Source organism: Myotis daubentonii, chromosome 12 (assembly GCF_963259705.1).
Source record: "Myotis daubentonii chromosome 12, mMyoDau2.1, whole genome shotgun sequence".
NCBI lineage: Eukaryota > Metazoa > Chordata > Mammalia > Chiroptera > Vespertilionidae > Myotis > Myotis daubentonii.
Window position 1 is genome coordinate 12,757,921 of NC_081851.1, and position 27,656 is coordinate 12,785,576.

The 27,656-nt window shown below is 54.4% G+C and overlaps 1 protein-coding gene across 1 annotated transcript in view; it reads left to right on the forward strand.

Annotated features, from left to right (window-relative positions):
* Nucleotides 1-27,656, forward strand: part of LOC132213896 (protein Daple-like) — a 48,790-nt gene that overhangs the window by 7,487 nt on the left and 13,647 nt on the right. Inside the window, 13 exon segments of the mRNA XM_059660777.1 lie at nt 628-768; nt 1,410-1,530; nt 3,845-3,990; nt 8,633-8,770; nt 10,325-10,510; nt 10,562-10,786; nt 11,269-11,510; nt 14,384-14,527; nt 16,747-16,843; nt 18,182-18,529; nt 20,159-20,304; nt 25,040-25,129; nt 26,831-27,069. Of these exon segments, the coding sequence (XP_059516760.1) occupies nt 628-768; nt 1,410-1,530; nt 3,845-3,990; nt 8,633-8,770; nt 10,325-10,510; nt 10,562-10,786; nt 11,269-11,510; nt 14,384-14,527; nt 16,747-16,843; nt 18,182-18,529; nt 20,159-20,304; nt 25,040-25,129; nt 26,831-27,069 (2,263 nt within the window).

The window sequence follows — 27,656 nt, forward strand, 5'->3', positions numbered from 1 at the left end:
GGACAGGAGTGAGTGCAGTGGACGCCGCCCATGAGGTTGCCTGTAGGGGCCCCACCATTGTGTTCCACCCCCAGCATGTGCCTGGCACACAGAGGCCATAGTACTGGTTTGCTTGTTGTGTCTTACAGACCCTCATTGCCGGGAAACAGCCCAGAGCTGTTGTTTCTCTAAGAGTAGGTGTGTGACATGTTCAGATAGGACCTGCTATTGAACAAAAGCTCCTCTGAATTTTGTTCCATGACCCAGATCAGTGGAGTGACTGAGAGAGGCCTAGACTCGGCCCTCAAAGCCAGGACAGACTCTCAGCCCCACCCCTTCCTTGTTTAAGAAAGTGGCTCAGCCACATCCCACACCTGTCAGCAGGTGCACGCGTCCAACCATGGAGGCTGTACATGTCAGACACTCTCACAGTGTTCCCTTCCCGAATTTAAACAGTGTCTTCCTGCGGGGATTTTTCCATCTGGCCTGGCCTAATGGAGAAGGGCAGGGGCTCAAAAGTGGAGACAGAGCTTCCCGTGGCAGCAGGGTCATCCCTAGGTTGTTGGTTTGGGCCCAGTGACTGGAAGAGCTGTTGTCATGATCAGGGGCCTTAATCTGATGGCGCTCATGTGTGTTCTTGCTGACCAGGTGCCGACTGGAGACGAATATTTTTCCATGGACACCGAGGGCCATCTCCAGGACCATTGGATTTGGTATTGGATTGATAAGCTATTCGAGCGGGAGGAGGAGAATGTGCAGCTGAAATCGAGGCTGCACCACCTACAATTGGTAGGACAAGCTGTGGTCACCACGTGTAGCAGAGATGGGGGCAGTTTTAGGTTCATGTTGTGCCCTTCTCTGATGTTCAGCTACTGGATCGGTGCTGCTGCCAACACAGTGATGCTCTGAGGGCGGAGAGTCGCTTGCTAAGCTCAGTGGCTTGAGTGGGCACCACTGAAGCCTCCAACACAGAGAGGCCTGATGCTGTGTTGCTTTCCTGTGAGGATGGAGGGGTTGGGCCTCTGTTGCAAAAAAGGGTCTCCCTGGCGTTTATGATGTGGGTTGAGCTGTGATGTGAGTCCCTACGGCCTTTCCAAGGCATTAGGCCTGCTAAGGGGCCACAGAGCAGCCGTCACCATAGCACTTGCTCTAAAGCCCTGCGCTGTATGTCACTTTGTTCAGACACCCCTCAGAGACCTCGGGTGTCTTCATCCCCTAGGTCACTGGGTCAGCATACCTTTTAGTGGCTGTAAGTCTCACAGCTGGGCCATGTACTGGAGTCGTTTCTGTGCAGCTGTGTTTTTGGAATTGAGCAGGGGCATGGAGGCCCTTCATCCTGAGGGAATGAGGACAGATGCACGGGGGCCAGGGCTTTTCCAGAGCGTGCCCCAGTCCACATCCTCACCCCCCACCCCCACTTCCTGCACTAGGCCCGGGACACAGACCAGAAATGCCTTGAGGAGCTGCGGGAAGAGATCATGGCCCTCAAGACTGCACAAGGGCAGAGTGTGGAGGAGTCCGCCCACCTGCACTGGGAGCTGGAGCAGCTGTCAGAGGGTAAGCAGCAGCCCCTGGTGGCTGAGAGCCAGCCTGGCTGTGGATTCTCTCTTACCCAGGGAGCTGAGCCCTTGGCTCTGAAACTCATGTGTCAGCCCTTCCTCTACCCAAGTAAATAGGGTTTTATTGAAGGGCCATTTGGAACTGTGTCATTGCAATTCTCCCCCAGAACATGAAGGGCCTGGCCACCTTGAGTCAGGCCGCGAAATGCGAAGGAAGTGCTGCCAGTTTTCTCAGCTTCCATTCAGCCAGTGCCAGAAGCTTCCAGGTGACAGCACGCTGATGCCCAGGGGGGTCTTCGATCTGTCCGGGGGAGGAGTGGAAGCTCGGGATGCAGGAGGCGTCCCCAGTGGTCACTCGCCTCCATGATAGTTGTACCCGGGGCATGGTTTCCTCCGTTGATTTCATCATCGGACAGATGGGTATGGTCTGCTCTCCGTCTTCCTGGGCTGGGGCTGCTCAGTGGCTGCTGTTCAGGGGACCCAGGCCTCTTCCACTCCCTCTGGTGTTGGCCCCCTCCCAGCCCCCAGAGGAGGTGAGGGGGTGGCCAGGAAACGTGGGTGTGGTGGCCGGCGGTGCAGCAGGAGCCTCAGCACCCGGCAAACAACAAGCCAGTTCCTGTGTCCAATAATAGCACACGTGCACCTGAGAGTGCAGGTTAGGGTTTGCTTAGAGCTCTGCAGAGCCAGGAGGGCCTTAGGCTGTTTGGGGAGGGGCTGCTTTTTCAATTCTGAGCAACATTCCTCAGCGTCATGGAAAGGCTGTTGAAAGCAGCTGGGTATTCCTTCTCTTCAAGGCGTCCCATCCGCTCCAAACCTAAAATCAGTTCACTGAACTGCGAGTCTGTGTGAGAAGTTAGTTCTTTCCTTGGTTTGGTGTCTCCCCAGTCCTGGGTACCCAGGCTCTGGGAGTTCAGGTTCCTGGGGAACACACTGCCCCCTGGTGGGACACAGAAGTGGTGCCAGCTGGCAGGGCCTGGCTCAGACCAGATGTGCTTGTTAGAGACCAAGGTGGCTGATGGGGTTGGAAAGCCTCCCTGATCCAGATGCTCAGTGCAGCTTGTGAGGCCTTTCACTGACTGACTTCTTCTTCGTGTTCCCAACTCCTACTGCTCAGCTGGCAGCTCACGAACAAAGCGTGGACGTACTTTGTGTGGTTGGGGTGGTGGCTTCTTGAGTCAGAAAGGCCTGGTTTAAAGTCCTGGCTCCTATACGTGTTAGCCAGGTGACCTCTTCTGCACCTCAGTTTTCTTATCTGAAAAATGGGGGTAATGAAGCTGCCTCACAGGATTGCTATGGGTATCTTGTGAGAGGAGGCAGTGAAGCATTAGGCTGTGCCTGGCCCACGGGGCCCTAACAAAGGATCACTGTTCTCCTCGCCCATGTCTTATCCAAAGATACCCATTGCTCTGCTTCTTGGGGTGCTCGTGAGCAGCCCTACTAGCAGTACAGTGTGATAAGGCTCCCAGAGCTGAGTGTGTGGCCTGGAGGGACAGGCGAGGGAACAACCCTGACCCCTCAGACAGTCATGTTTTCCTCCTGAACAAGCCCCGGGACTTTCCCAAAGTCACACGCCTGCTGGCGGCAGGGAGGGGCCGCGAACTCCCATTCTTCTCAGGTCTGTGCTCCCTTTCTGTTCCGCATTGAAGCTGTTTAAAAGCAAAGGAGGACATTGCCTTTTTCTACCTTATGTTTTCATCTCACTTAGAATTTTAAAAGCAATTTGGATACACTGTCTCATTCTCTTTCAATGCAACTGTGAAAGTACAAAATGAAATCTCTGACTGAAGGACCTTACCCAGAGATGGCGAGTACTGGGCATATGCGCCCCATAGCCTCTTCCACCCACAGACATGCGGTCAATGATCGTGTCCCCGCTACACCCTCGGCTGAGCCACCTGGATTCCCACCACTCTGAGTCTGGCACAGAGAGCTCACTCTCTTTGCCATCTCCGTTAGTCTCTGAAATCCTTGGCTTCACGGTCAGGTTAAAACGTGGCAGAAAGTGGTGCCAGCAATTCCACTGTCTTGAACGTTTGCATTGGCTCCTCTCTACCATCACCTGCTTTCTTCTTAAGCTCTGCTTGCTCCCCTAACAAACCCAGCTGAGAAAGCAGAGGGGCCATAACCGCCCGAGGAACTCTCAGATGCAGACAGCAACAGCACCCTTGGAAAAAGGAAGGGCACCCAGCTGACCATCCCAGACCCTCAAGCCTAGGGCTCAGGGTGATGGCCATCTCAGGGCCAGGGGCAGAGAGCAGAAGCTGAGGCTCCTGGAATATGGGCTCTGACTCCACTTTGCTCTTCAGCCTCCAGCTGCTTCCTGAAGCTGGACAAAGAGAAGCAGAGCCTCCAGGACACCATCCAGGGGCTGCGCGACGCCTCCCTGGCCCTGCAGGAGAGCAGCCTCCAGCGCCGGGAGCTGGAGAAGGAGAACCAGCAGCTCAGAAAGCAGGTACCCGTGGGTGGTGCCCAGAACATACAGGCATGAAAGTGGCCAGGGGGAGCACCCAGGTGTCGGTGAGCATGCACAGTTGGGGGACAGGCAAAGTCCAGTGCAGCCACTGTTATGGTAGGGGGACAGGAGGCCTCCTGGAGAGGCGTCACGAGGCAGCATGAGGAGTCCCTGCAGCAGTGAGACCGCACACGATGGACCTCTGTGTGCCTCATTGCCCTCATCTGTGAAATGGGGTTAGCGATGCACCCACCAGTAGGTGTGGTGAGGATGGTGTGAGTTAGTGCAGGCAGAGGGTCCAGCCCGTAGTGAGTGCCTCATGGAAGGAGAGCAGCGCCCTGTTAGAAACCATCAGGCGGGCCCGGGAGAGAAGCAGCGATGGAAGAATTGCTCCAGTGTGGAGACCATGGATGGGCCGTTTCAGGGCTTGGCTGCTGGTGACAGGAGCGCAGTGCCCACTCTCTCCTTTCGGTCGAGAGGATGAGGAAGAGGAGATGGCTGGACTGCATTGCCTTTCTGGACAAACCAGGTCTTCCCAGTAGCACAGTAGAACAGACATCTGGGAGGACAGACAGGCTTACCAGCCAGGTTCATCCTACAGTTACCAGGACCCCATTCACATGGCAAGAAGGGCCCTGAGAGGCTAGTGACAGCCTCCCTGTGCAGGTCATTCTGGGTCAGAGGGCCTCAGTCCATGTAGCCAACACGGGTGACACAGCTGCGTCACGGGCTCTGAGCACACCTTGACGGGTGCCCGGATTCCGGGTGAGGAAGGCGCAAGGTCACTCTTGCTTGCTGACCACGTGTCAGGACTGGTGCTTTCAGGTGTCTGGGTGTCTGTCCCGACCGGCCCAGTGGTCCTGCCAGCGTCATTTGCTGAGGCTGCCCGGGCAATGGCAGGGACGTGGGCTGCAGACCGGAGACCTGGGTGCCGCTGGTCACAGCTCTGCTGGAACTTCATCTCTGGGTGAGGCTGGGACCGCCCCTCCTCCTGTGCAGTGGTTTCTCCAGGCCTCTCGTGGGGCGTCCGAGGTTCCGTGACTCAGGCTTCTCGTCCTTTGAGGCTCCGTGCGCCTAGCAGCAGAGCAGCGGCCAAGCAGCGTGTCCTCTCCCTGGGGGCCCGGAGGAAGGCCCTCCTCATACCGCGTCACTCTGTGCAGCGCAGCTCAGGGAAAGCCACCAGACAGCCTGGGTTTTAGATTCATGTGGGCGGGCACAGTGAATGCCTCTGTAAATGGCAGCTCAACCTCTGCCGACATAGAAAGGCTTGACCTTTAGAAAGATGAGAACCTCCAACGGGGCGGGTCCTCAGGGGTGAGCTGCAGAGGCCTGCGCTGTAGCCTCTGGCCCAGCTCCCGGCAGGGCTGAGAAATGATCTCTGATGCTTCTCCTGCCCTCGGCGTCCACTCCGGTCCCTCCTCCGCACACACAGGACAGGTGGTGGCTGCCGCCTCCCCACATGACTCCTTAGCCCTGTCTCTCGGGTCCCATCCCCACTTCCTCTCCTGATCAGTTCCCTGTAGGACCCCAGGGCAGTCCTGCCACAGCCCTCAGAGACCTGTCTTGGCTCTGAGCCCCTGGTGGGAGGGAGGGGCCACAGTTCCCAGACTAGCACTGTCCCTTGTTTGCTGCCAGGAGCCCTGCGAAGGCGGCCCTTCTGCTCTCCTCCCTGTCCTGCTCAGCCCGCTGGGGCCTGGCTGCATCATGGGTCCTCCCTAATGTTGGATCGATGGTGCATCTGGGCCATCAGCTAAAAACCACAGGGGACGTGGCCTGACATTGACCTCCCTGGAGCCAGGACAGGCCCATCTTGGACACGTCCAGACAACGTGGCCCTCTGGGAGGTGTCTGAGAAGAAGGGACCAGGGTCAGCCAGGACAGGCGGCTTGGAGTCCCAGGCCCCCGGTGCCAGCTCGGCTCTCCCACCACCCAGTGTCGCCCAGGATGTAGGCTCCCTTCGGTCTGTGTAAACCTTAGTTCCCGAAGTTCACGTCCTTCCCTGTAACTCATGACCTTTCTGTGGACCTTAGAGAGGGTGCGCCCCCCACCCTCACTTGGCACTGACATCCTCAGACTGCATTCCTCTTAGGAAGAGGGCAGCCCTTTGGGGCCTATCGTGGGAACACAAGCGCAGCACAGAGGCTGATGGCAGGCCCCTGGCACCCGCGTGCTCTGGGGACCTGGAGCCTCCACACAGGAGCCCGCGGCCCAAGCCTGGTGCTTTGAGGAAGACAGGAAACCATCTCAGCCCAGTGAGCTCTCAGAGTGGTTCTCAAACTTCCTAATGCCGCGACCCTTTAATACAGCTCCTCATGTTGTGGTGACCCCCAACCATAAAATCATGTTCATTGCTACTTCATAACTGTAGTTCCTCTACTGTTATGAATCGTAATGTAAATATCTGATATGCAGGATGTATTTTCATTGTGCGCGACCCACAGGTTGAGAACCGCTGCCCTAGGGGAAGGGAGGGCCTTCAGGGAAGGACAGGAGTGAGAGTTCCAGTTCCACGGCAAACAGAAGCAGAGAAAGATGGGGATGTCCAGCGGGTGGGGGGTGCTGGGGGGGCATGGGGCAATCACAGCTTCAGACAAGAAGCAGCCATGCCAGATATGCAAAGGTTGGACATAACATTCCTTTCACTGGGACAGATGGGGGGCAGCGGGGAGAAGGATTAACAGTAAGACAGGGAGGGGGGTGAACAAGGCAGGAGGTTGGGGGGCACACACCCCAGGCCCCGTCTGAGAGAGCAGGCCTGGGGTCGGCCCACTGCGGTGCGTTCGGCTCTGCCGCATCCTCACTGTGGGGCTCTGGGCAGATCACTGGACTCCCTGGGCTGGTGTCCTTCTCTGAATGAGGGGGATTGACAGCTGTGCAGGGCCTTCCCCCTCAGGGCCAGCTCCAGAGCAGGCGCTGCCATCAGGGCAGATGCCTGCTTCCTGCTGAGCCCAGACCTGGTGCTAGGAAGTGAGGCAGCGATCAGGAAGGAGAAGAAAGGTGTTCTCACTTGTGAGAAAGACTCAGACACATAGCTCCTTGCAGCGCCTTTTGCTGTTGACCCTGGCTGGGTGGGGCTGCCCCGTCCTCGGGTCCCCATGTTGGGGCAGGGGGCTGGGTGTGCCCACAGGGTGCTGTGAGGGCACGGATATGAGCCCCACTGTGCCTGGCCCTCCCCCTCATGGGGAAGAAGCTCCCTGCCTGATACTTCCTAGGAGTCTGGAGACAGTGCCCAGACCTCTGAGATAAAGGCAGGGCGGCCTCGGCCCAGGAAAAGTAGGCAGAGCTGGCATCAGAGCAGCGATCCTTCCAGGAGTTTGTCAACCTGCCTGTACCAGGCCACCCCCAGCCTGGTGAATGGAGCCGGCTCTCGGTCCTGCTGCTCACTGGGTTGCAGGGTGTCTGAAGGTCCTGCCCCCAGAGGTTCTAGTCAGTGGCCTGAGGTCTCAGATGTCTAAAAGCTCTGAGAGCCACCTGATCTGGATCGTGGGGCTCCTCTGTTTTAGCTTTAGAGCCATCATCCCAAACCAGCATCAGGGTCAAAAGTCAAATGCAGGCTCTTGGGCCCCAGCCCAGAATGACCATGTCAGAAGCTCTGAGGGTGGGAGGGGCCTGGCGCTCTCAGGAGGGGTCAGCTCTTGTTGTACCTGCCCCCTGCCAGGTGTGAGCTGAGCATGTCACCCTGACAGAAGCTGGTACCCATGCCTGCTGCTTGCTGGCACTGTCAGTTAAGGACACCTGCTCACAGTCACATCGTTAGCAGGGAATGACCCTCTTCCCGTCCCCTGTGGTCATGAGTTTGTTGTCAGTGGGAAGGGACAGCAGCACGGGCCTCGCCTGAGAGTCGCACCTCAGGGCCCACCCTGAGTCTGAATCTGCATCCATCACGGTGTTCAGGTGTCAGGCACAGAGTGTGAGACGTGCGGGTCCAGGCACTTCATGTTCAGGGAGTGGGCACTGGTGGTTCCCACAGAAGAGCTCCGTGTCAGGCCGCTGATTGGGCAGTCGTCCAGGCAGGACGGAGCTGGTCTGGCCTGGGCAGCAGTGTGGTGTCAAGGGGGAGCCACATGGGGAATGAGGACAGGCCTTGGTGGTCAATTTACTTGGAGGGGAGAGGAGGGAGAGAGATAGCAGAGGACCCCTCAGAGCATCTGGATGAATAGGAATGTCACCAACTGGGTGAAGTCCCTATAGGACACCCAGTGGTGGCTGCTGGCCCCAGGAATGTGGCCTGACCCTCAGGACAGTAGTGGACACGGCCTAAGACGGAAGCATTGAGAGTGAGCAGTGGAAAGCTGGGAGGGAAGCTGACCGATGGGTGTCCATGGCCTTTTACTCTACCATGAGCTGGAAGTGTATACCATGGGCTGAGAGGTGATGGTCCAGGGTATGGAGAGCTCACTGCACAACTAGGCCTGACCTGGGCAGCGGCTCAGGGACGCCACCCAGGAGCCAGGCTTCTCCCTTCCTGCTCTGCAGCCTTGGCAGTGGCTGATGTACCTCCCCAGGAAGTGGGCAAGAAGGTTTCCCTTAAGAAAAGGCCTGATAAAGTGTTCCGTGGGGCTGACAGGTTTCGGGTTTGCTTTAAAACACAGTTCACTCCCTGAAACGGACTTTTGCATGGGCTGGGTCTTTGGCTCCGCAGATTGAAGACTGGCAAGTCCAGATGGAAAGAGAAAAGCAGACCAGCCGGGATCTGGCGACTCTCTGTGAGGAGCTGGTGGAGGAGAGAGAACAGCTGCTCCGTGACATCGAGACCCTGAAGGCTGAGGAAGCCCAGGAGGTAGGCCCTCCAGCGCCATGCCTCCCCTGGCGCCCCTGCCTGCAAGAGGGAGAGTCCAGGACCATAGGCTGTCCTGGGAGTCCAGCAGTGATTCCCGGGTTACCAGTCTCTTCCCTCAGCTGCAGCTCACACCAGCAATTCCAGCCACAGCAGGGGCGCGGGGACAGATATTGCTTCCCAGGGACACTGGCAATCTTTTTGTTTTTTCAATCTATTTTTTATTTATTTCAGAGGGGAAGGGAGAAGGAGAGAGGGATAAAAACATCAATGATGAGAGAGAATCATTAATCGGCTGCCTCCTGCATGCCAGCTACTGGGATTGAACCAGCAACCTGAACATGTGCCCTGACCGGTAATCGAACCGTGACCTCCTGGTTCATAGGTTGATGCTCAAGCATTGACCCACACTGGCTGGAGATCACTGGCCATCTTGTTCATGATTGTCATGACTTGGGGGAGGAGAGGGGAGGTGCTCCTGGCTGTGCTCCAGGCTGTGGTGGGAGAGGCCAGAATGCTGCTAAATTCCTAAATGTCCTGCAGCTCATGGGACAGCCCGTAGGACAAAGATCCCCCTTCAAATGTCCAGCTTCACACTCAGAGCCTTGGATAACCTCCAGGGTTGACCTGCCTCACCCCACAGGAAGTCCTAGGGTAGGCAGCCCAGTGCTGGGGCAGCGGCTCAGGGACGCCACCCAGAAACCAGGCTTTTCTCTTCCTGCTCTGCCAGTCTTGGCAGTGGCTGTTGTACCTCACCAAGAAGTGGGCAGGAAGAATGTGGAGTGTGAAGAGACAGAGGGAAGGCCTCCCGGGATCCTCTGTGGACATCTCATTGGCCACACCTGACACATGACTAACCCTAGCTGCAAGGGAGGCTGGGTATCAGGTACTTGAGTTCTTCAGCCTCTCTAGTATTGCAGAAAAGGGGCTTGGGGAGGTGCTGTGTAGACTTAAGAGGCATGCATCTACCCTCCCCCAATATGGCTTCCAGTCTAGGAGGTGGAACGACAGGTGACTTGAGACGTGTGCTATTGAGGGAATATACGTGGGTCCAGGGAGAGTCTTATTAGGTGGAGGACATTTAGAATCATGGTGCAGGGCTTCCCTGAGGAGCTGTCAATCACACTGAGCCCTGGAGGATGAGAAGGAGCCAGTGATGCTGGAGGCCGCGGGTGGAGGCAGGTGAGCATTCACAGCAGAGGGAAGATCATGTGCAATGTCTGCAGGGGAGAGTGGCGTGAGGGGCGGCCACAGAGGTGGGCGGTCAGCTCTCGAGCCACTGTGAACCAGGGTAAAAAGCACCAAGGAAATCACTTTCATTGTTTAAAAGAAGATGTGGTTTTTGTTTCTAAGTCATTTGGCTTCTCTGAAAGTGTTTAGACTGGAACTGTCTGGGTGGGGATCTCCGTGCCTTCACCTTCTGTCCACATCAGGCCTTTGGGAAACGTTAGGACGTTCTTTGGGTCCATGATGAAATGGGCATTTCAGGCCTACACTTTAGGTCTCCAATTTGGACCGAAATCACGCCTGTGTCATTTCCATTGTGTTTTCCTGCAGTTCAAGGATCTTAAACAACTGGTGCGTTCACTGCGGGATAGTTCACAGACCAGCAGCAAGGCCCGCATGAAGGGCCAGAAGACTGAGAAAAAAGTGCTCCTCCAGACGGTGACGGACACCAAAAGGAAAGTGACCATGATGGAGTGGGAGCGGCGGCAGCTGTGCCGGGACCTGGAGCAGGTGAAGGCGCAGGCGGCGCAGGCACAGGAGCTGGAGCACAGGAAGGTGCGGGTGAAGGAGCACGTGGTGCGGACACAGAAGCTGGAGCAGGAGCTGCATCGCCTGCAGGAGGAGATCGAGAAGCTGGCCATGGAGGTCAGCGCCCTGACGACAGCCCCCGAGAGGGTCCACGCCCTCGAGCGGGAGAGCCCGGACCTGTTGCTGGAGAACCAGAGGCTGCAGACGTCTCTGGACACCCTGCAGCCCGAGGGCCTGGAGCAGGACAAGCAGCTGGACACCAGGGTAATTCTTGCCTCAGAATGAGTTAGGACGGATTCCTCCCCGGTCAACTTTCTGGTGGCTTGAATTCGGTTGGATGGGTGTTGTGTAAATATCGGAGAAATGGGTTGGTAGTGCTGTTCAGGTTCTCTATGTCCTCACTGATTTTCCATGCACTTTTCAAAGTGATCAGAGAGGGTACCCAAGGAGCTTATCCAGAGAAAGGGCACAAATTGCCAAGAAAGGTCACATGTGCAGAGAGGGGCCCAGGAATAAGCTTAGGCCCATGGGGCAGTCCGTTTCTGCCGTGGGCCTTCCCAGAGCAGCTCCTTGAGTGCAGGGAGAACTGTCCTCAGCACGGCTGGGTGCTGCCTCTCCTGAGGGTCCTGCTATTTTGGTGTCGACACTTGACCTGCTCACTCCGTGTGGGGATGTGGGGATCCGGAGTCTGTGGTCCCCCTGGGCCTGCACCTGGTGAGGCATCATCCCCTTCTCCCTCCCGGCAGGTGGAAAATTCCACTCTGAGCTCCCAGAGCGCCTCGCTCACTGCGCTCACAGAGCAGAACACGCAGCTCCAGCACCAGCAGCTGGCGGCAGCCCACAAGGCCCTGCAGCAGGAACACGCGTGCCTGGGCGCGCTCCACGAGCACCTGACTAGGGAGCACGAGGCCCTTCTGGACAAGTACTGCCGCCAGAAGACACTGCTGAGTCAGACCCTGAAGCTGGAGAGCAAGGCTCTCAGTGACAGGTGGGTGCCTGAGGCTGGGGGTGAGGGACAGGCTCCCCGGGCTCCTGTCCCCCCTTCACTCTGGCCGCTCATGTTTCCTCTGGTACCGCTGCTTCACAGTGAAGAGAAGTAAATCCACCTTCACCCTCAGCGATGTGGAGTTGGTGTGGCTGGAGACTGAGGGGCAGGAGGGTCCCCCAGGGGAGAAGGGTGTGCCCACTAATCCCGGCTCAGGGAAACCAGGTGTCAGCATTGGGGTCCCAGCTCCTGGGGGATTCCTACCCCCTCTTCCTTTCCTCTCCAAACCAAGGACCAGGAGGAGAAGTCACCACAGCTGCCAATTTTCAGGGGCGTGCCTTATCTAGCTCCCCAGGCCTTTTCCCTGTCCAAGTCTCAAAGTCTGCACTTCTGATTTTCTTTTTTTACTTTTAATTTTGGAAAGTTTTGAATATATGGACGTGTACAGACTAGTATAGTGAAAACCCCGTGTTCCCCTCACCTGCAGCAGCATTAGCAATACTCTGCCATTCTCATGTCATCTTTACCTCTGACTCTCCATATACCTTTTTAAGGTAAAATTGATGTACCTTAAATGCATAAATCTTAACTTTGCACTTTTTCAAAATCAGGGCTTTGTGTGCATGTTGTCAGCCAACTTCGTCTGAGCTCCTGCCAGGCAGATCCCTGATTGCAGTGACCCCAGCAGGTGCACCGGGACCCAGAGCCTGGTGGAAGTGAGATGTACAGAGGACTCCAATGTGGTGGGCGAGAGAGGGAGAGATGCGCTAAAGAGAGGCTCTCCCACACTTGGAGCAGCCCAGGAGGGAGCTGTCCACTTCCTGTGCTTGTGAGTTGTCCCTGCTGAGTTCTTCCCAGGCCTCTGCCTCAGCAAGATGCTAGGCAAAGGCTGGGGCTCCCTGGGAGCAGCTGAGGTGCAGGGATTTGGCATCACAGGGACCAGGAGGGCACTGAGCCTGCAGAGCCTGCAGAGGGCGCCTGCTGCTGCATGAACTTGGGGGAGATGACATACATTTACACACTCACCCAGTGCTTCCTGTGGACTCTCCCCAGAGCCTTCCACCCCTTTCTCCACCCAGATGCCCATCCTTCGGGGGTGCCGAGATGTCTGCTCCTATCAGACTCTCGTTTCTTCCAGCCAGAATGAGCATCTTCTGCCTCTTGGCATCTCCATCTCTGCCTCCTCCGCACCCATCCTGTGTTCACGAGATGCTTAGTGAGCACCCACTGGGCGCCTGGTGCTGTCTAACATGGTTTGAATGCACCCAGCTGACTACTGATGGGAGCCTCCTGTGGTGCCCACCCCTCACCAGGTGCTGCGGGCCCTACCCTCAATGATAACCGTGTGGATATATTCTTATGGCTGTTAACATGGGAAGGTTTGTACAGGTGGCATTTGACTGGTCTGAGGGAGGAGTTCATTGCTCTGCCTATGACTCCTTGCTTGGTGGACCTACTGTGTGATTCAGTGGTTTTTGCTGGTTGGACAGATAGCTGGAGGCCCTTGGTGTGACTGCAGCAGGGCTGCAGGTTAGAGGTGGAGGTGCCTGGAACACAGGCCGGGGGCTCTGTATTCATTTCACCTGACACTTGACTGAGACACTCGCTCCTTCCTTCCCCTGGTGCACATGCACTGGGTGTCAAGCCTGGTACCCGGGATTCAGTGGGGAGAAGCACTCGCAGTTTCTGCCCTGCAGGAGGGTGGTTACTGATGGTTGCGATATGCTTGATCCTGTGCTTTTCCAAGACACAACAGGGAAGCAGGAGGTGGGGACCCTAATGGTCCATAGCCCTGTTTGTCAAACCTGGATGAGAAAGATCGCCGCCCTGAAAGCCCAGCAGAGCCATCACCCCCACCTTCCATTTCCCATGTCTGGGCAGCCTCCACTTGTGGCTAAAGGCCACAGGAAGGAATGTTTGTCTTCCAACAGCCGACCAAGCAGGTGTGTGTGTGTCTGAGTCCGCACAAGTCTTGGCTCCAGGCAGATGGTACAAGTACAGCTGATATGGGGTGGGCTTGGATGGAGGGCTGCAGGCAGGGGCTGAAACCCTGGAACTTGGGTGGACTCTGTCAGCCTGTCTCTGGGTGTGGACACCTCAGGAAGGGGGTCTGGAAAGGGTTTTGCCTGCCTGGGGAAGATTGAAAGGTGATGACTCAGTCTCCACCTTGGACCTGGGGAGGCCCCTGAGTCTCCTGAACAGGGAAGGTTCCTGCAGGAGGAGGAACAGCCTGGGGCTGGTCAGGGGCTCCCTCTTGTGCTCTGCTGCTCTCCGGAGAGGCTGTGTGGGACCCTCTGCAGACTGAGACAGGAAGGAAATAAAAGCCCGAGCTGAGGGGGAGGCTGTGGGAGAGCAAGGGCAAGGGCTGGACTGGGGGTGCCTTGAGGAGCCATGAGGGTGTGCAGTTGCCCATGATGGCTGCTTGGGCCCCACCAGGCAAGACTCTGGCCCCCAAGCTGCCTGGATCAGAGCAAGAAGAGTCATGTTCCTGAGCTGGGGCGGAGGGCTCACCCAGGGCCCATTGAGGGGGATCAGCTGTTATGGGCGGTGGAATTCTGCTGTGTTTGCAGTGGTTTCTTTGAGAAGGGCGTGGAGTTCATAAAACAGTGGTTTTGTTCCCAGTGGGATGAAGGAGGGAGGCTGCTTTGACAGGGACTGGAAGGGACCATGGAGACACGTCGGGTGGGAGGAGGGAGGACTTGCCTCCTGGGCTGGAGGAGACCCCCGGAGGTGGCCCAGTGACTGTCCCCTCTCTCTGTCCAGCCCTGTACCATGCGGATCCCCCTCTCCCTCAGCTCTGCAGAGAGAAGCCGCTCACCCAGGCTTTGAGGTCTCCCTGGGTTTCCATTCCTAGCGGGTGTGTTTCCCTTCAACAGATACAAGGACCAGCTCCAACATAAGGCGGCGCTGGAGCAGCTGGGGACGCTCTTGACCACCGAGCGGGAGGCTCTGCAGCAGGAGCAGAGGACGAGCACCATGGCCGCCGAGGAGAACCAGAGGCTGCAGCGAGAGCTGGACAGGTAACCACCAGTCCCCCTGCAGTGCCTCTGCCGGGATGCCATTCAGACCCACTCACTCAGCACCCGCTGAGCTGAGCTCAAGCGAGACCCCTGGTGATGGTGCATTTTTACCAACCCTGCCCTGGAAGCCCCTGGTGGGAACAAGGTAAAGGGGCCTCCAGCTGGTGGCTGGAAGGAAGGACTCCGCAGCTGGGATGGGGCATTGTCTCGGTTTGGACAGTTTCCCCTCCCACAGTTATGATGCTGATGACTGTCGGGCAGGAGTACCTGCATCCTCTCACACCAGCGATCCCATGAGGGAGGGGGCGTGGTCCTCAGCATTCACGCATTCCCATTTGTGAATTCACATCCTGGCTGAAATGCACTGGTGACCCCCAAATCAGTGCCCGTGGCCTGTCATGGACGTGCCCAGAGTGGGAGATACTGGAGTTGCCTGATGTGCACATTTGCAGCTGAGGTTGAACAAGGCCTTTGACCCCAGACTTGTTTCAGCTCTCACCTACCAGCGTCCTCTTCATGGGCCACTGAGTGCCATGGTGTTCTATTTTGTGTGCTTTGGAGGCGATTTCGCTGTTTGAAATGGCCCCCAAATGGAGTGCTGAAGTGCTGTCTAGTGTTCCCAAGTGCAAGGCTGCGCTGGGCCTCACGGGGAATATTCGAGTGGCACACAAGGGTCATCCGGGCCCAGGTATGGTGCTGTTGGCTCTGAGTGTATTACACGAGGCGTCTTTATGTCTTGATGAGCTGACAAAACGTGACCAGAGACTCCCAGGAACCGGTGGGAATAGTTTCAGTACTCACTAATTCAGGGTTCACGTGGTTGGGCAGAACATTATACTGTGAATCACAAGAATTGACTGAGCTATTGTTATCCTTTAAAAATTCCACAGCAACAGAGGAGGAAACAGGCTCAGGGAGATTAAACAACTTGTTCAAGGTCAATGCTCCTAGTTAGTGACACAGGCAGGATTCGAATCCAAGTCTTGCCTCAACCCAGAGGCGTGACCATATGAACCCTTCCTTCCTACAGCCCTGAGTAAACTCAGCTGCCTGCAGTGGCCGGGCAGGTCCAGCAGGTGGGGAAGGAGAGTCAGCAATAGACCAGGCCCTGGTGGAGAATACAGCCCAGCTATAGAGGCTGTCAGCTGGGAGGCAGGCGGGGCTGCCAGGTCTTCCTTCTGTATGTTGGTTGTTGTTTTTTTGTTTTTGTTTTTGTTTGTTTTTTTGTTGTTTTTTTTTTCCCTGAGAAGAAGATATCTGAATGTTGATGGGTACCTTAAAAGATATCTGAATGTTGATGGGTACCTTAAAAGTTTGGAATGCTGATACAGTAATTATTTTTTTGTTTTGTTTGTGTTTTTTATTAAATCTGCTTTTTTGGGCAGGACAGAGGAATGGGAGGACCTGGAGACATATTTGAGGCCAGGGACCCTTAAACCTAACCCGCGAGTATTCACAGGACCACAATGGTGAATCTTTTTATCTTGTTCTGTTTCTTTTTTATGTTATTTTATTTTTTTTAGTTGTCTTTATTGGAGAGACATCAATTAATAAAATCATACACACTTTAAAATGAAATAAAATAGAATAAAATAAATAAATGTTAAAAAAAATTAAAAAGCTGTGTGGGCCAAACTTCGCATACCTGTGTTCACATTGAGTCCATGAGCCTCTGGTCATATGATCTTTTTTGGTATAATCTACCCCAAGGAATCCCAGGTAATGATGATGATGATGATGATGATGATGATGATGATTTAAGTGGATATAGGTAACACTCCAGAATCTTCTATTTTATTTATCTCAGTAGTTGAAATTAGAAAGGGGCTTGGAATTGGGGAGAAGAGCTGGATATAGACATAGAGTCTTAGAGCAGTAATGTTCTGATTCAGTGTTTAAATGTTTGAATCAAAGAACCCTTTTTCCAAGTAGGCAGATGTGCCAAAGCCTCAGATAGAAAGGACTTTAACAGGGATGCTCTGTTGCCGTGGTGTCCGAGCCTGCCTGTTGTTCTACCCCAGCTGGCAGTGGGGTACCTGGGGTAGCCTCCTCGAACCCCAATGAACAGAGTTTGAAAACCGCTGATTTTGTTCAACCCTTCATTAACACATGAAAAAAACTGAGGCCCAGAGAGGTTGCAGTTTTGATTAAGGTTGCACAACTGGGACAGTGCCTGGGAGTGTGCCTCAGCCCTTGGCCTTGTGTCTCTCTACCCCTAGGGCCAATTCCCTGCACCAGCAGCTGAAAGGGGAGCAGGAGGAGCTGCAGACCCACACTAAGAAGCTGCAGACCTCCCTGAACAACACCCAGCTGCAGGTGAACTGCTGGCAGGCCCAGTGCAACTGCCTGAGGAAGGAGCAGGAAGAGCTGCTCACAGACAACAAGGAGCTGCAAACCTCCCTTCATGAAAGGCAGCTGGAGGTAAACCACTGGCAGGCCCGGTATGATGGGCTGAAGGGGGAGCAAGAGGAGATGCACACACTCACCAAGGAGCTGCAGACCCACGCCAGTGAGCTGCAAACCTCCCTTCATGAAAGGGAGCTGGAGGTGAACCACTGGCAGGCCCGGTACGATGGGCTGAAGGGGGAGCAAGAGGAGATGCACACACTCACCAAGGAGCTGCAGACCCACACTAAGAAGCTGCAGACCTCCCTGAACAACACCCAGCTGCAGGTGAACTGCTGGCAGGCCCAGTGCAACTGCCTGAGGAAGGAGCAGGAAGAGCTGCTCACAGACAACAAGGAGCTGCAAAGCTCCCTTCATGAAAGGCAGCTGGAGGTAAACCACTGGCAGGCCCGGTACAATGGGCTGAAGGGGGAGCAAGAGGAGATGCACACACTCACCAAGGAGCTGCAGACCCACGCCAGTGAGCTGCAAACCTCCCTTCATGAAAGGGAGCTGGAGGTGAACCACTGGCAGGCCCAGTACGAGAGGCTCAAGGGGGAGCAAGAGGAGATGCACACACTCACCAAGGAGCTGCAGACCCACGCCAGTGAGCTGCAAACCTCCCTTCATGAAAGGGAGCTGGAGGTGAACCACTGGCAGGCCCGGTACGATGGGCTGAAGGGGGAGCAAGAGGAGATGCACACACTCACCAAGGAGCTGCAGACCCACACTAAGAAGCTGCAGACCTCCCTGAACAACACCCAGCTGCAGGTGAACTGCTGGCAGGCCCAGTGCAACTGCCTGAGGAAGGAGCAGGAAGAGCTGCTCACAGACAACAAGGAGCTGCAAACCTCCCTTCATGAAAGGCAGCTGGAGGTAAACCACTGGCAGGCCCGGTACAATGGGCTGAAGGGGGAGCAAGAGGAGATGCACACACTCACCAAGGAGCTGCAGACCCACGCCAGTGAGCTGCAAACCTCCCTTCATGAAAGGGAGCTGGAGGTGAACCACTGGCAGGCCCAGTACGAGAGGCTCAAGGGGGAGCAAGAGGAGATGCACACACTCACCAAGGAGCTGCAGACCCACGCCAGTGAGCTGCAAACCTCCCTTCATGAAAGGGAGCTGGAGGTAAACCACTGGCAGGCCAGGTACGATGGGCTGAAGGGGGAGCAAGAGGAGATGCACACACTCACCAAGGAGCTGCAGACCCATGCCAGTGAGCTGAAAACCTCCCTTCATGAAAGGGAGCTGGAGGTGAACCACTGGCAGGCCCAGTGTGAGGGGCTGAAGGCGGAGCTAGAGGAGCTGTACGCTCTCAACAAGGAGCTGCAGGCCTACGCCAATGAGCTGCTCACAGAATACAAGGAGCTGCTCACAGACAACAAGGAGCTGCAACTGTCCCTGAATGACACGCAGCAGGAAGTGAACAGCTGGCAGGGCCGGTATGAGGAGCTGAAGGGGGAGCAGGACGAGCTGCTCACAGACAACAAGAAGCTGCGAACCTCCCTGAACGACACGCAGCTGCAGGTGAACTGCTGGCAGAACCAGTGCAACTGGCTGAGGGAGGAGCTTCAGAGCACGGACATCTCGCTGACCGAGCTGGACAACCGCTGCCAGGTGAGGCCTGGGGCTGGAGGGCCTCAGGACCCTGGGTGGGCCTGTTCCCTGGGCTGACGCCTTGGGCTCAGCCAGGTGGGAATGGGTCCTCATTGGCATCTCTGCTCAAAGGGTGTGTGTGGATGTCACTCAGAGGCAGAGAGGAAGCCAGAGGCAGTTGACTGGGATGAACACCATGACTGGAAGGGGTGTGCTACAGAACACCTTTCACCTGATATTTGCTTTTTGTCGGGGAGGTGCATGGAAGCATCCAAGTACCGTTTCATCTCCATCCTCTCGACTGAGCACTCTGCTCTCTGTGTCATCTCATTTAATTCTCACAATGATCTTGTGAGCTGGGGTTCCCATCCTTGTCCCTCTGAAGTAGCGGGTTGGAACCCCGTTTGTCTGAAGCCAAAGCTTGGGACTTTCCTGCTACACCAACCACGATGATATTCTAGAGCAGGAGCTGGCCAGCCTCAGCCCAAAATTCAGGTCCAGCTTCACGCCTGTTTGTGTACAGACAACTTCCTAGTAGCCATATTCAAAAAGTAGGAGGAATCAGGTGGGATTAATGTAGGGGTCTGTTTTATTTAACCCTTATATCTAAAATATCACATGTAACCCCAAAAGCTTATTAATGAGATTTTTTAAAATAATATGATTTTTTATTGATTTTTTGAGAGAAACATCCATCAGCTGCCTCCTGCATGCCCTCTACTGGGGAGTGGAGCCAGTAACCCAGGCATGTGCCTTGATCAGTGTGGGGCGCAGCTACAGTGTTTGGACAGGTTCAAGCCTTGGACTGATGAAAGGGCACAGTCCTCTCATTGCGACGTGCAAGGCCCAGCTTGGAGGGCAGAGCCTTCCCAGCACAATTATAGCCAACAGCTACAGTGGTAAGCTTGAACCTGTGGTCCGAACACGTGGCCCCACATGCCTGAGTGATAGAGTTCATGTGCATGTAGTTGAGTAGGACTGAAACCCACGAGAATGTTGTCAACATCTTGATCACGCCCTTCCTTTGCCTCGTGGCATCTGCTATAAAATAAAGACACGGCTTGTGGGCGCTGGCGCTGTCTCTATGTCAGAGGAGCAGCATCCCACTGAGACCCAGCTTTCATTCTCTTGCTGTCTTTTCTTAATCCTTCACTGACCCCTCTCAGGGTCACTGAACCAGGCTGAGCTGGCCTGGCACATAAGGCAGCCTGGGGCTGAGTATGCCATGGCCGTGCCGGCTCACCACAACTCAGAAATTACACTGGTGATTTCTTAGTGAATGGGACACTCAATCTACTGAGAAACACACACACCGGGCAGCTTATTAATGAGATACTTTACATTATTTTTAATTGTTATTAAGTCCTCAGAACCTATTATATATTTTGCACTTATGGCTCAGCTCAGACTGGCTGCGTTTTCAGTGCTCAGCAGCCACACGTGGCCAGTGGCTGCCTGATTGGACAGTGCAGCGGCAGAAGGCTTGGCCATCCCCATGGCATTGGCCGTATTGGTCATGCCAGCTGACGTAGATCATACCAAAATGACCATCTTTGTGCACGTGGCCTTTTTCTCCTTTTGGATGTCGACTCCCAGCAGTGGAATCACGGGAGCGTGTGGTGTTTGAGACATTGTCCATCTGTGTTTTAGCTGGTCTCCCGCCTCAAGGGCAACTTGGAGGGAGAAAAACATGACCTGCAGAGCCAAATCCAAAGGCTGAAAGAGCAGAACCAGAGGCTTCTCCAGGAGGACGTGGAGGACAAGGACCAGCACCAGGAGGAGCAGCAGCTGTACGTGTGAGGGGTGTGGGCTGACGGACGCCCGTCAACAGAGGGGCCGTGGCTTCTAGCTCCACGACTAGACCGCACCATTCTGGACAGCAGAGAACCCCTGGGTGCATTGGTGTCCCAGGCAAGGGGACGGACCATCCTACCAGCACATCCTTCTCTCGTTTTCCCGGGAATGGTTCTAGATTTCTGCAAACAGGGGCGGTTGGCTTTGTTGGCTTTTCAGAGACACTGCCCCCTGCCAGACGCTTCTTAATCTTCTTTTGGGATCAAGTTCACTTTGAAAAATACAACAGTGATGAAGAGAGGCTCCTAGGGAAGGACTTCAGATCGCAGGCTGAGTCCTTTCTGCGTCGGTTTTTCCCTTAATGGGCTGCAGAGTGGGTTGTTGGTGTGCAGTGGCTGTCCTCCCTCTGCGGACATTGTGTTTGCCAACAGGCCTGGCCCTGCAAAGTGCACAGAACCAGTTACCTGGTCTCCATGAACCAGTAGGAGTGATGGGATGTGAGCAGAGCTATGTGCACACAGACGTTGAGGAGCACCATGGAGGTAGAAGGAAGCATAGTGGTAGGAGTTGGGGTTCTGCTGCTGACATGGATGGGAAGAAGGCTGGCCAGTGTGTGTGTGGGGGGGGGATAGGGGTAAGAAGGTGGGGCAAGAAGGAAGGCTGGGGGAGGCAGTGCTCAGCTGTGGAAGGCTTCCATGCCTGGCTAATGAGTCGGATTCACTGGGAAGTGGGTGATTAAGGGATGCTGGTGTACAGGGCCTAGGAAGCTGCCAGAAATGAGGGCAGGAGGAAGAGCCTTGGTGCTGGAAACCTTGTGGTTTGGAAGTCAAGTCATCTGAGATGCATCTTGTGGGTCCAGGGTGGTCTTCACCCCTCGGTGCTGTGCTGCTGGGACTGTCCTTCCTTGTGATCGGGAATGGCTGGCCAGTGTGGGACAGAGGGACATGGCCACAGTGACCACTGGGGCACTGTCCCAGCTCCCCAGGGTGACGATTCTGCTCACTGTTCTCCCGGATTTGTCTGCTCATCTACAGGGGGCTCAACACCTACCAAGGATGGTTGACATGGAAAACCTCACTGTACTTTTGGGGTAGAAGTGAGAGTTTGTACCCTGAAGTGGGCTCTCTATAACGCAGCTGCTAAAAATTACCAGCAGAGCTTGGGCAGGTGCAAACTAGAAGAGTAGGGACCTGGTACCCTGGGGGATGATCTGATGACGGTTTTGCATTAGAAAGTGTCTGTAGGAGGTCAGAGAGTGGGCAGGCTTCCTGAGCCTGCTCCAAGCGGAGTCTTCCCCAGCCCTGGGATAGCTGAACCATGAGTTTGTGGGGCTAGGGGACGGCTGTGGGAACAGAATAACACAGACTAGAAGAACAGAGTCCGAAATGAGGGCGCTGGGAGCAGAGCAGGTTCGTGGCCAGGGACCCAGTGGTTTGCAAGCGATCACTTCTCGCGGGTGCTCACTTTGCGGTGAACTCACGGGAAAGCCCTTGGATTAGGGGGCCTGGGCACCTTCTTGACTGAAGGAGCCCGAGCAGCTGCCTGGATGCCGAGGACTCATTTTCAAGCAGGGAAAGCTGGGGTCTGAGATGTCAAGGCCACATGGGTGAGGAGAGGCAGGAACTGGACAGGAGCCGGCGGCCCAGTGGGGGTCGCTGTATAGCGAGCACTGTGTGCATGGCTCCTGGACCAGTGATGGCGTACCTTTAGAGCTCGGCGTGTCAGCATTTTGAAAAACCCTAACTTTACTCTGGTGCTGTGTCACATGTAGAAATTTTTTTAAATTAAATCTTTATTGTTCAGATTATTATATTTGTTCCTCTTTCCCCCCCCCATAACTCCCCTCCTCCCAGTTCCCGCCCCACCCTCCGCCCTCACTCCCCACCCACTGTCCTCATCCATAGGTGCACGATTTTTGTCCAGTCTCTTCCCGCATCTCCCACACCACTTTCCCCCCCAAGAATAGTCAGTCCATTCCCTTTCTATGTCCCTGATTCTATTATAATCACCAGGTCATTCTGTTCATCAGATTATTTATTCACTTGATTCTTAGATTCACTTGTTGAAAGATGCATATTTGTTGTTCATAATTTGTATCTTTACCTTTTTCTTCCTCTTCCTCTTCTTAAAGGATACCTTTCAGCATTTCATATAATCCTGGTTTGGTGGTGATGAACTCCTTTAGCTTTTCCTTATCTGTGAAGCTCTTTATCTGACCTTCCGTTCTGAATGATAGCTTTGCTGGATAAAGTAATCTTGGTTGTAGGTTCTTGGTATTCATCACTTTGAATATTTCTTGCCAGTCCCTTCTGGCCTGCAAAGTTTCTGTTGAGAAATCAGCTGACAGTCGTATGGGTATTCCCGTGTAGGTAACTGAGTTTCTTTCTCTTGCTGTTTTTAAGATTCTCTCTTTATCTTTTGCTCTTGGCATTTTAATTATGATGTGTCTTGGTGTGGTCCTCTTTGGATTCCTTTTGTTTGGGGTTCTCTGCGCTTCTTGGACCTGTAAGTCTATTTCTTTCACCAGGTAGGGGAAGTTTTCTGTCATTATTTCTTCAAATAGGTTTTCAATATCTTGCTCTCTCTCATCTTCTGGCACCCCTATAATTCTGATGTTGGTACGCTTGAAGCTGTCCCAGAGGCTCCTTACACTATCCTTGCATTTTTGGATTCTTTTTTCATTTTTCTTTTCCGGTTGGGTGTTTTTTGCTTCCTCTCATTTCAAATCATTGACTTGATTCTTGCGCTCCTCTGGTCTGCTGTCGGGAGTCTGTATAATATTCGTTATTTCAGTCCGTGTATGCTTAATTTCTAGTTGGTTCCCCAATATAACATCGAGGGTCTCATTAGTTTTCTTGTAGATCTCATTAAGTTTATCGGCGGCTTCTAAACAGTTCTTGAGAGACCTTAAAAGTGTGGTTCTGAACTCTATATCTTCCATTGACAATTTTGTCCTGTTTCTTTGTCTCCGCATTTTGTTATGCTTCCTTGGTGCACCCCCTAGTGGACTTTGTTCACAGTCTTATAGTTAAACCTTGATTGTTGTAGCTAATACCAGGGAGAGTTTGACCTCCAGGCCAAGTGGCTATGAGAATCAGCTGTGTCAACAGTGAGAGAACTTCTGTCCTCTAGGGAGGTGCTAATCTAGCCTTTGCCTGAGGCTATCGGGCAAATGCCTCTGTGCAGGGCTTGGGCAGGGCGGGTCGCACAGGATCAACAGGGTGGGCCAGAGAGAGCAATTATGGCAGCTCTCAGTCCTGTCCCCAGGGGCTCTGCCTCTCTGAGTCCCAGCACCCGCTGCAAAGCTGGGAGAGAAAGCTGCACTCGCTCTGACCGAAGCCAGACAGTCCCGCTTCTCCCGTTTGAGTCTGGGTCCCTAAAGACTCGCCTGTATCTGGAGCTCAGAGTCTGCGACTCCCTCCCGATTGAAAACGCCAACCGCGCCCTCCACCACCAGCGGGCTCCACGCACTCCGCACCTCAGAATTTGACTTCAGCACTGCGCCTCCTCTGAGTGTCCGTATGCGTTTCTCTTTCCTCCTAGTTATAGGACTTCCACTCAGCCAGCGTTCCTGTGGTTCTGGGTGATGTCGGTTCCGTCTTTTAGTTTCACTTTTGAAGTAGTTGTTCAAAGCAGCAAACTCCAGCATTAACCTATGCCGCCATCTTGGTTCTCCCACATGTAGAAATTTTTTGATATTTACAACCATAGTAAAACAAAGACTTATATTGTTGATATTTATTTCATATATTTGAATGCCATTTAACAAAGAAAAATCAAGCAAAAAAATGAGTTCGCGTGTCACCTCTGACACGCGTGTCATAGGTTCGCCATCACTGTCCTAGACAGACAACAGGAAAGCATGCCATGCCCTCTGCTTCAGGAAGGCCAGGCTCCCTCTCCCAGGAGCAGGGGTGCCCTCTGGCAGCCCAAGGTTTAAGAGGTGTCTCTCTGGTCCTTTCTGTGTTTTTAAAAATGTGAACTGACTTCCCACGTTTAGGAATTAAGAGATTGTGCTTCAGAGCCGGGGCTTCTGGATCCTTTGGGAAAAGCTGTCAGAAGCTCCGCCACATGGAGAGCGGCGCTTCGTTTGCAGGCCCCGCGTTAGGTCCCAGGTGGCACCAAGGGCTCAGCCTCGCCGTAGCCCCCACTCCTCCCTCAGGTCCTCCCAGGCCGCTTTGCTCCTGATCTTATCTGTTTGGCTCCCAAAAGGCTTTGAGTTTGTTTCACTAGAAGTGTTAGCAGAAGCCCAACATTGGAGTGGGCCCTGGTCGGAGGTCTGACTTTGCTAAACTGACCTTTTTAATCTGATGCCCATGCCCGTCTAAGTCACCGAGGGCAGACCCCTCCCCACCACTAAAGGTATCGTTGGGCTGCACCCGCAGGAGCTAGCCTAGCCCTGGGTCTGACCCGAGTGCCCAACGTCCTGAGCTGACGTGGCCCGAACCCTCGGGGTTTCCCAGCTTGAGTGTCAGATGGTTCGGGGGCTCTCTCCTGAGGTGATGTCCAGCCTGACCCTAGGTGTTCAGCTGTCTCCTCGACGTGTTAGGCTCCTGGACCCATGTCACATGCTTCCATCCCGTATTCCCAACTCAGGGGTCATGGTGGTCATGAGCACCGTGATGTCTGAGTCCCAGAAACACACTGGCTCCTCTGGGCCAGGTCCCAGGCAGGGTGATGCGTCAATTTATGTGTTTTATTTTAAAAAACAGACTGTTTTTCTCTCTCCTCTGTTAGAGACAAATTCAATGGCTTACAGAGACAAAATGAAAAACTGGAAGAAAAAAGCATGGCTCAGCACAAGTTCCATGATCCAGCGCCAAAGAAGTGAGTTGATTGAAGCGTCAGTAGCTTACACCCAGGACAGAAAGCTTGCTTTTTCACGAGTGGGGGAAGCTGTAGCACCTAGAGCAGCGGCCAGTTTGTTGGGCCCGTACCTTCCGCTGTATGGCAGGTCCCTGTGTGCAGGTCCATCCCAGCATGGAAAGAATTTAGAGTTTCTTTCAGTCCCGCCCTCAGTTCTCAGGGTTATCCTATGAGGGATGGTGAATGCTGCTGGCCAGGAGCCTGTTTAAGGGCAGAGTCTGTGCTTTTAGAGCCACTAAAGCAGGCGTATCAGCTTTTGTCTCAAGATTGCCGGACCTAGAAAATCATGCTTCTGTTTTGGAAAGGAAGCTTGGGGCAGATGCCTGGACCAGCACCCCTGTCTTCAAGCACAGGAACCTTTTGTTTTGCCCTCCATTCCTCTGGGTTCACTGGACCCCCCCAGGGCAGGTTCACAAACACATTCCCTTCCCCAGAGAGCAGCAGCCCGGTGGTGGGCCAATTTGACCCCCAGGACTGCCGGCCTCCGTCCAGCAGGGCTCCCCCTGGGCCCGGGCCTGAGCCCAGGAGCAGGGCCTTCCCATTGTCCTGTCCCAGCCCAGGCTTGAGGTCAAATCACCATGAGTCCCGCATGGCCTCTCTGTAGAAATCACAAAATTTCAGAACCTCCGCCTGACCCTTCTGTCGACAGGGAAATTGAGGCGCCGATGAGGAAATTGAGTGGCTTGTGTAAGCACAGTGCTGTTTCATGGCAGAGCCAGGACCAGAACCCAGCTGTGGTCCTTGTTACATTAGAATGCTTCATTTCCTGTTAGCTGCAATGAATTACCTTTTACATTCACTATTTTCATTTATTTAGTTATTTTTCCAATCCTCACCCGAGGATATTTTTCCCATTGAGATTTAGAGAGAGTAGGGGTGGGAGGAAGGGAAAGGGGAAATGAGAGAGGGAGGCAGGGTAGGAGGGAGGGAGGGAGAGGGAGGGAGGGAGAGAGAGAGAGAAGGAGAGAGAGAGAGACATCTATGTGAGAGAGACACATCAATTGGTGTCCATCTTCATACACCTTGACCGGGGCCTGGGATCAAACCTGCAACCCAGGTATGTGCCCTTGTTGGGGGATCAAACCCACCACTCATCAGTGCTCAGGCCGACGCTCAACCACCAGGCAACACCACCCAGGGCTCACTGTTTTTAATTCAAACGGCCCACTCTCCTGCCCTCTTCCCCTCACCCAGATTCCTCAATGACGAGAATGGGCAGAGTATGCCATCCAATTTCTTGTATTATTACACCTAGCAGAAAATGAGGAGGTCCCTGACTCTTTCTGAAAATGGTGTTTTGGTGGAATTTTGCCAACCAGCATGATTAGGTCAGCACGGCACCACTTCCTGCCCTTGGCACAGTAATCAAGAGCTGAGAGCTAGGTGTGAAGTTCTGTTTTCCCGAGGGGCTAGTGTGGGTTCCTGCCATTTGAAGGCCTCCAACCACCCCTGGGTCTGTGCAGATTAACTGCACATTGTGTGCCACCTCCTGAGCCCCAGGGGGGATGAGCATGGTGATGGAAACGAGCACCCTCATTCTGAACCAAATTAAGCGCCACCTTCTCAGGCTGGTGATGGAAATCCCAGCTTGAGTAGGGCACCCAGACACCTGCTGGAGGGGCAGTGAGGCTTGGTTGTGTCCTAAAAACCTACTTCTTACAGGAAAAAGCACTGGATTGGAGCCAAAGTCTTAGTCAAACTCATCAAACTAAAGAAAGGGGGATCCAGAGAACGACCAAAGTCAACCCCACAGAGGCCTCCCTGGCCGCTGGGGTCCTCAGACCAGGCCTCGCCCAGTACTTCTCAGCCTCTTCAATCACAGCTGGAACCCCTCGAGGCCACCCCATGCTGCTCAAAGGTGACAGAAGAGCAAGACACCTGCAGGGGGCCCAGGGGAAAAGGTAGGAAGGGCTTACCTGGCTGCAGGCGGGAAGTGTTGGGGGGAGGATCTCAGGTCTCCCTCAGGGATGGGAGAACCAAGGAGACTGCGTGCTAGGTGTGTACATGCGTGTGCACGCGCGCTCGCGTGTGTGTGTGTGTGTGTGTGTATGTAGGAGCCTGAAGGGGGCATGCTACACACACCACATCTGTCTCCTTTGGTATGTGAACACCCAAGTAGGAAATATAAACCCCCGTCAGTGTGGCTGCATGTTCTCCCAGAACAATTCAGGTCCTTCAGCATGAGGAGCCTCACAAATCATGGACACTGGTAGGGACTGGAATATCCAGAACTGATCTCCACACAGTTCCTGCAGAGATAGCTCCACAGCGGATGTTTCCTCCAAGCCACTTCTGTAGGGAGATCCCCGGTGCATTTAACACCTGATGGACAGCTGCAAGGTCTTCAGCGAGGCCTCCTGTGGCTCTGATCTTCCTGTCACTGTGACAAGCGGGTCCAGTTTTCTTCTCTGACTTGATCTGGCCTTGAGTCCTGCCACCACGGTGTGCACTGTACCTCATCATTCAGGGTTGTCATGTGGAATTTCCA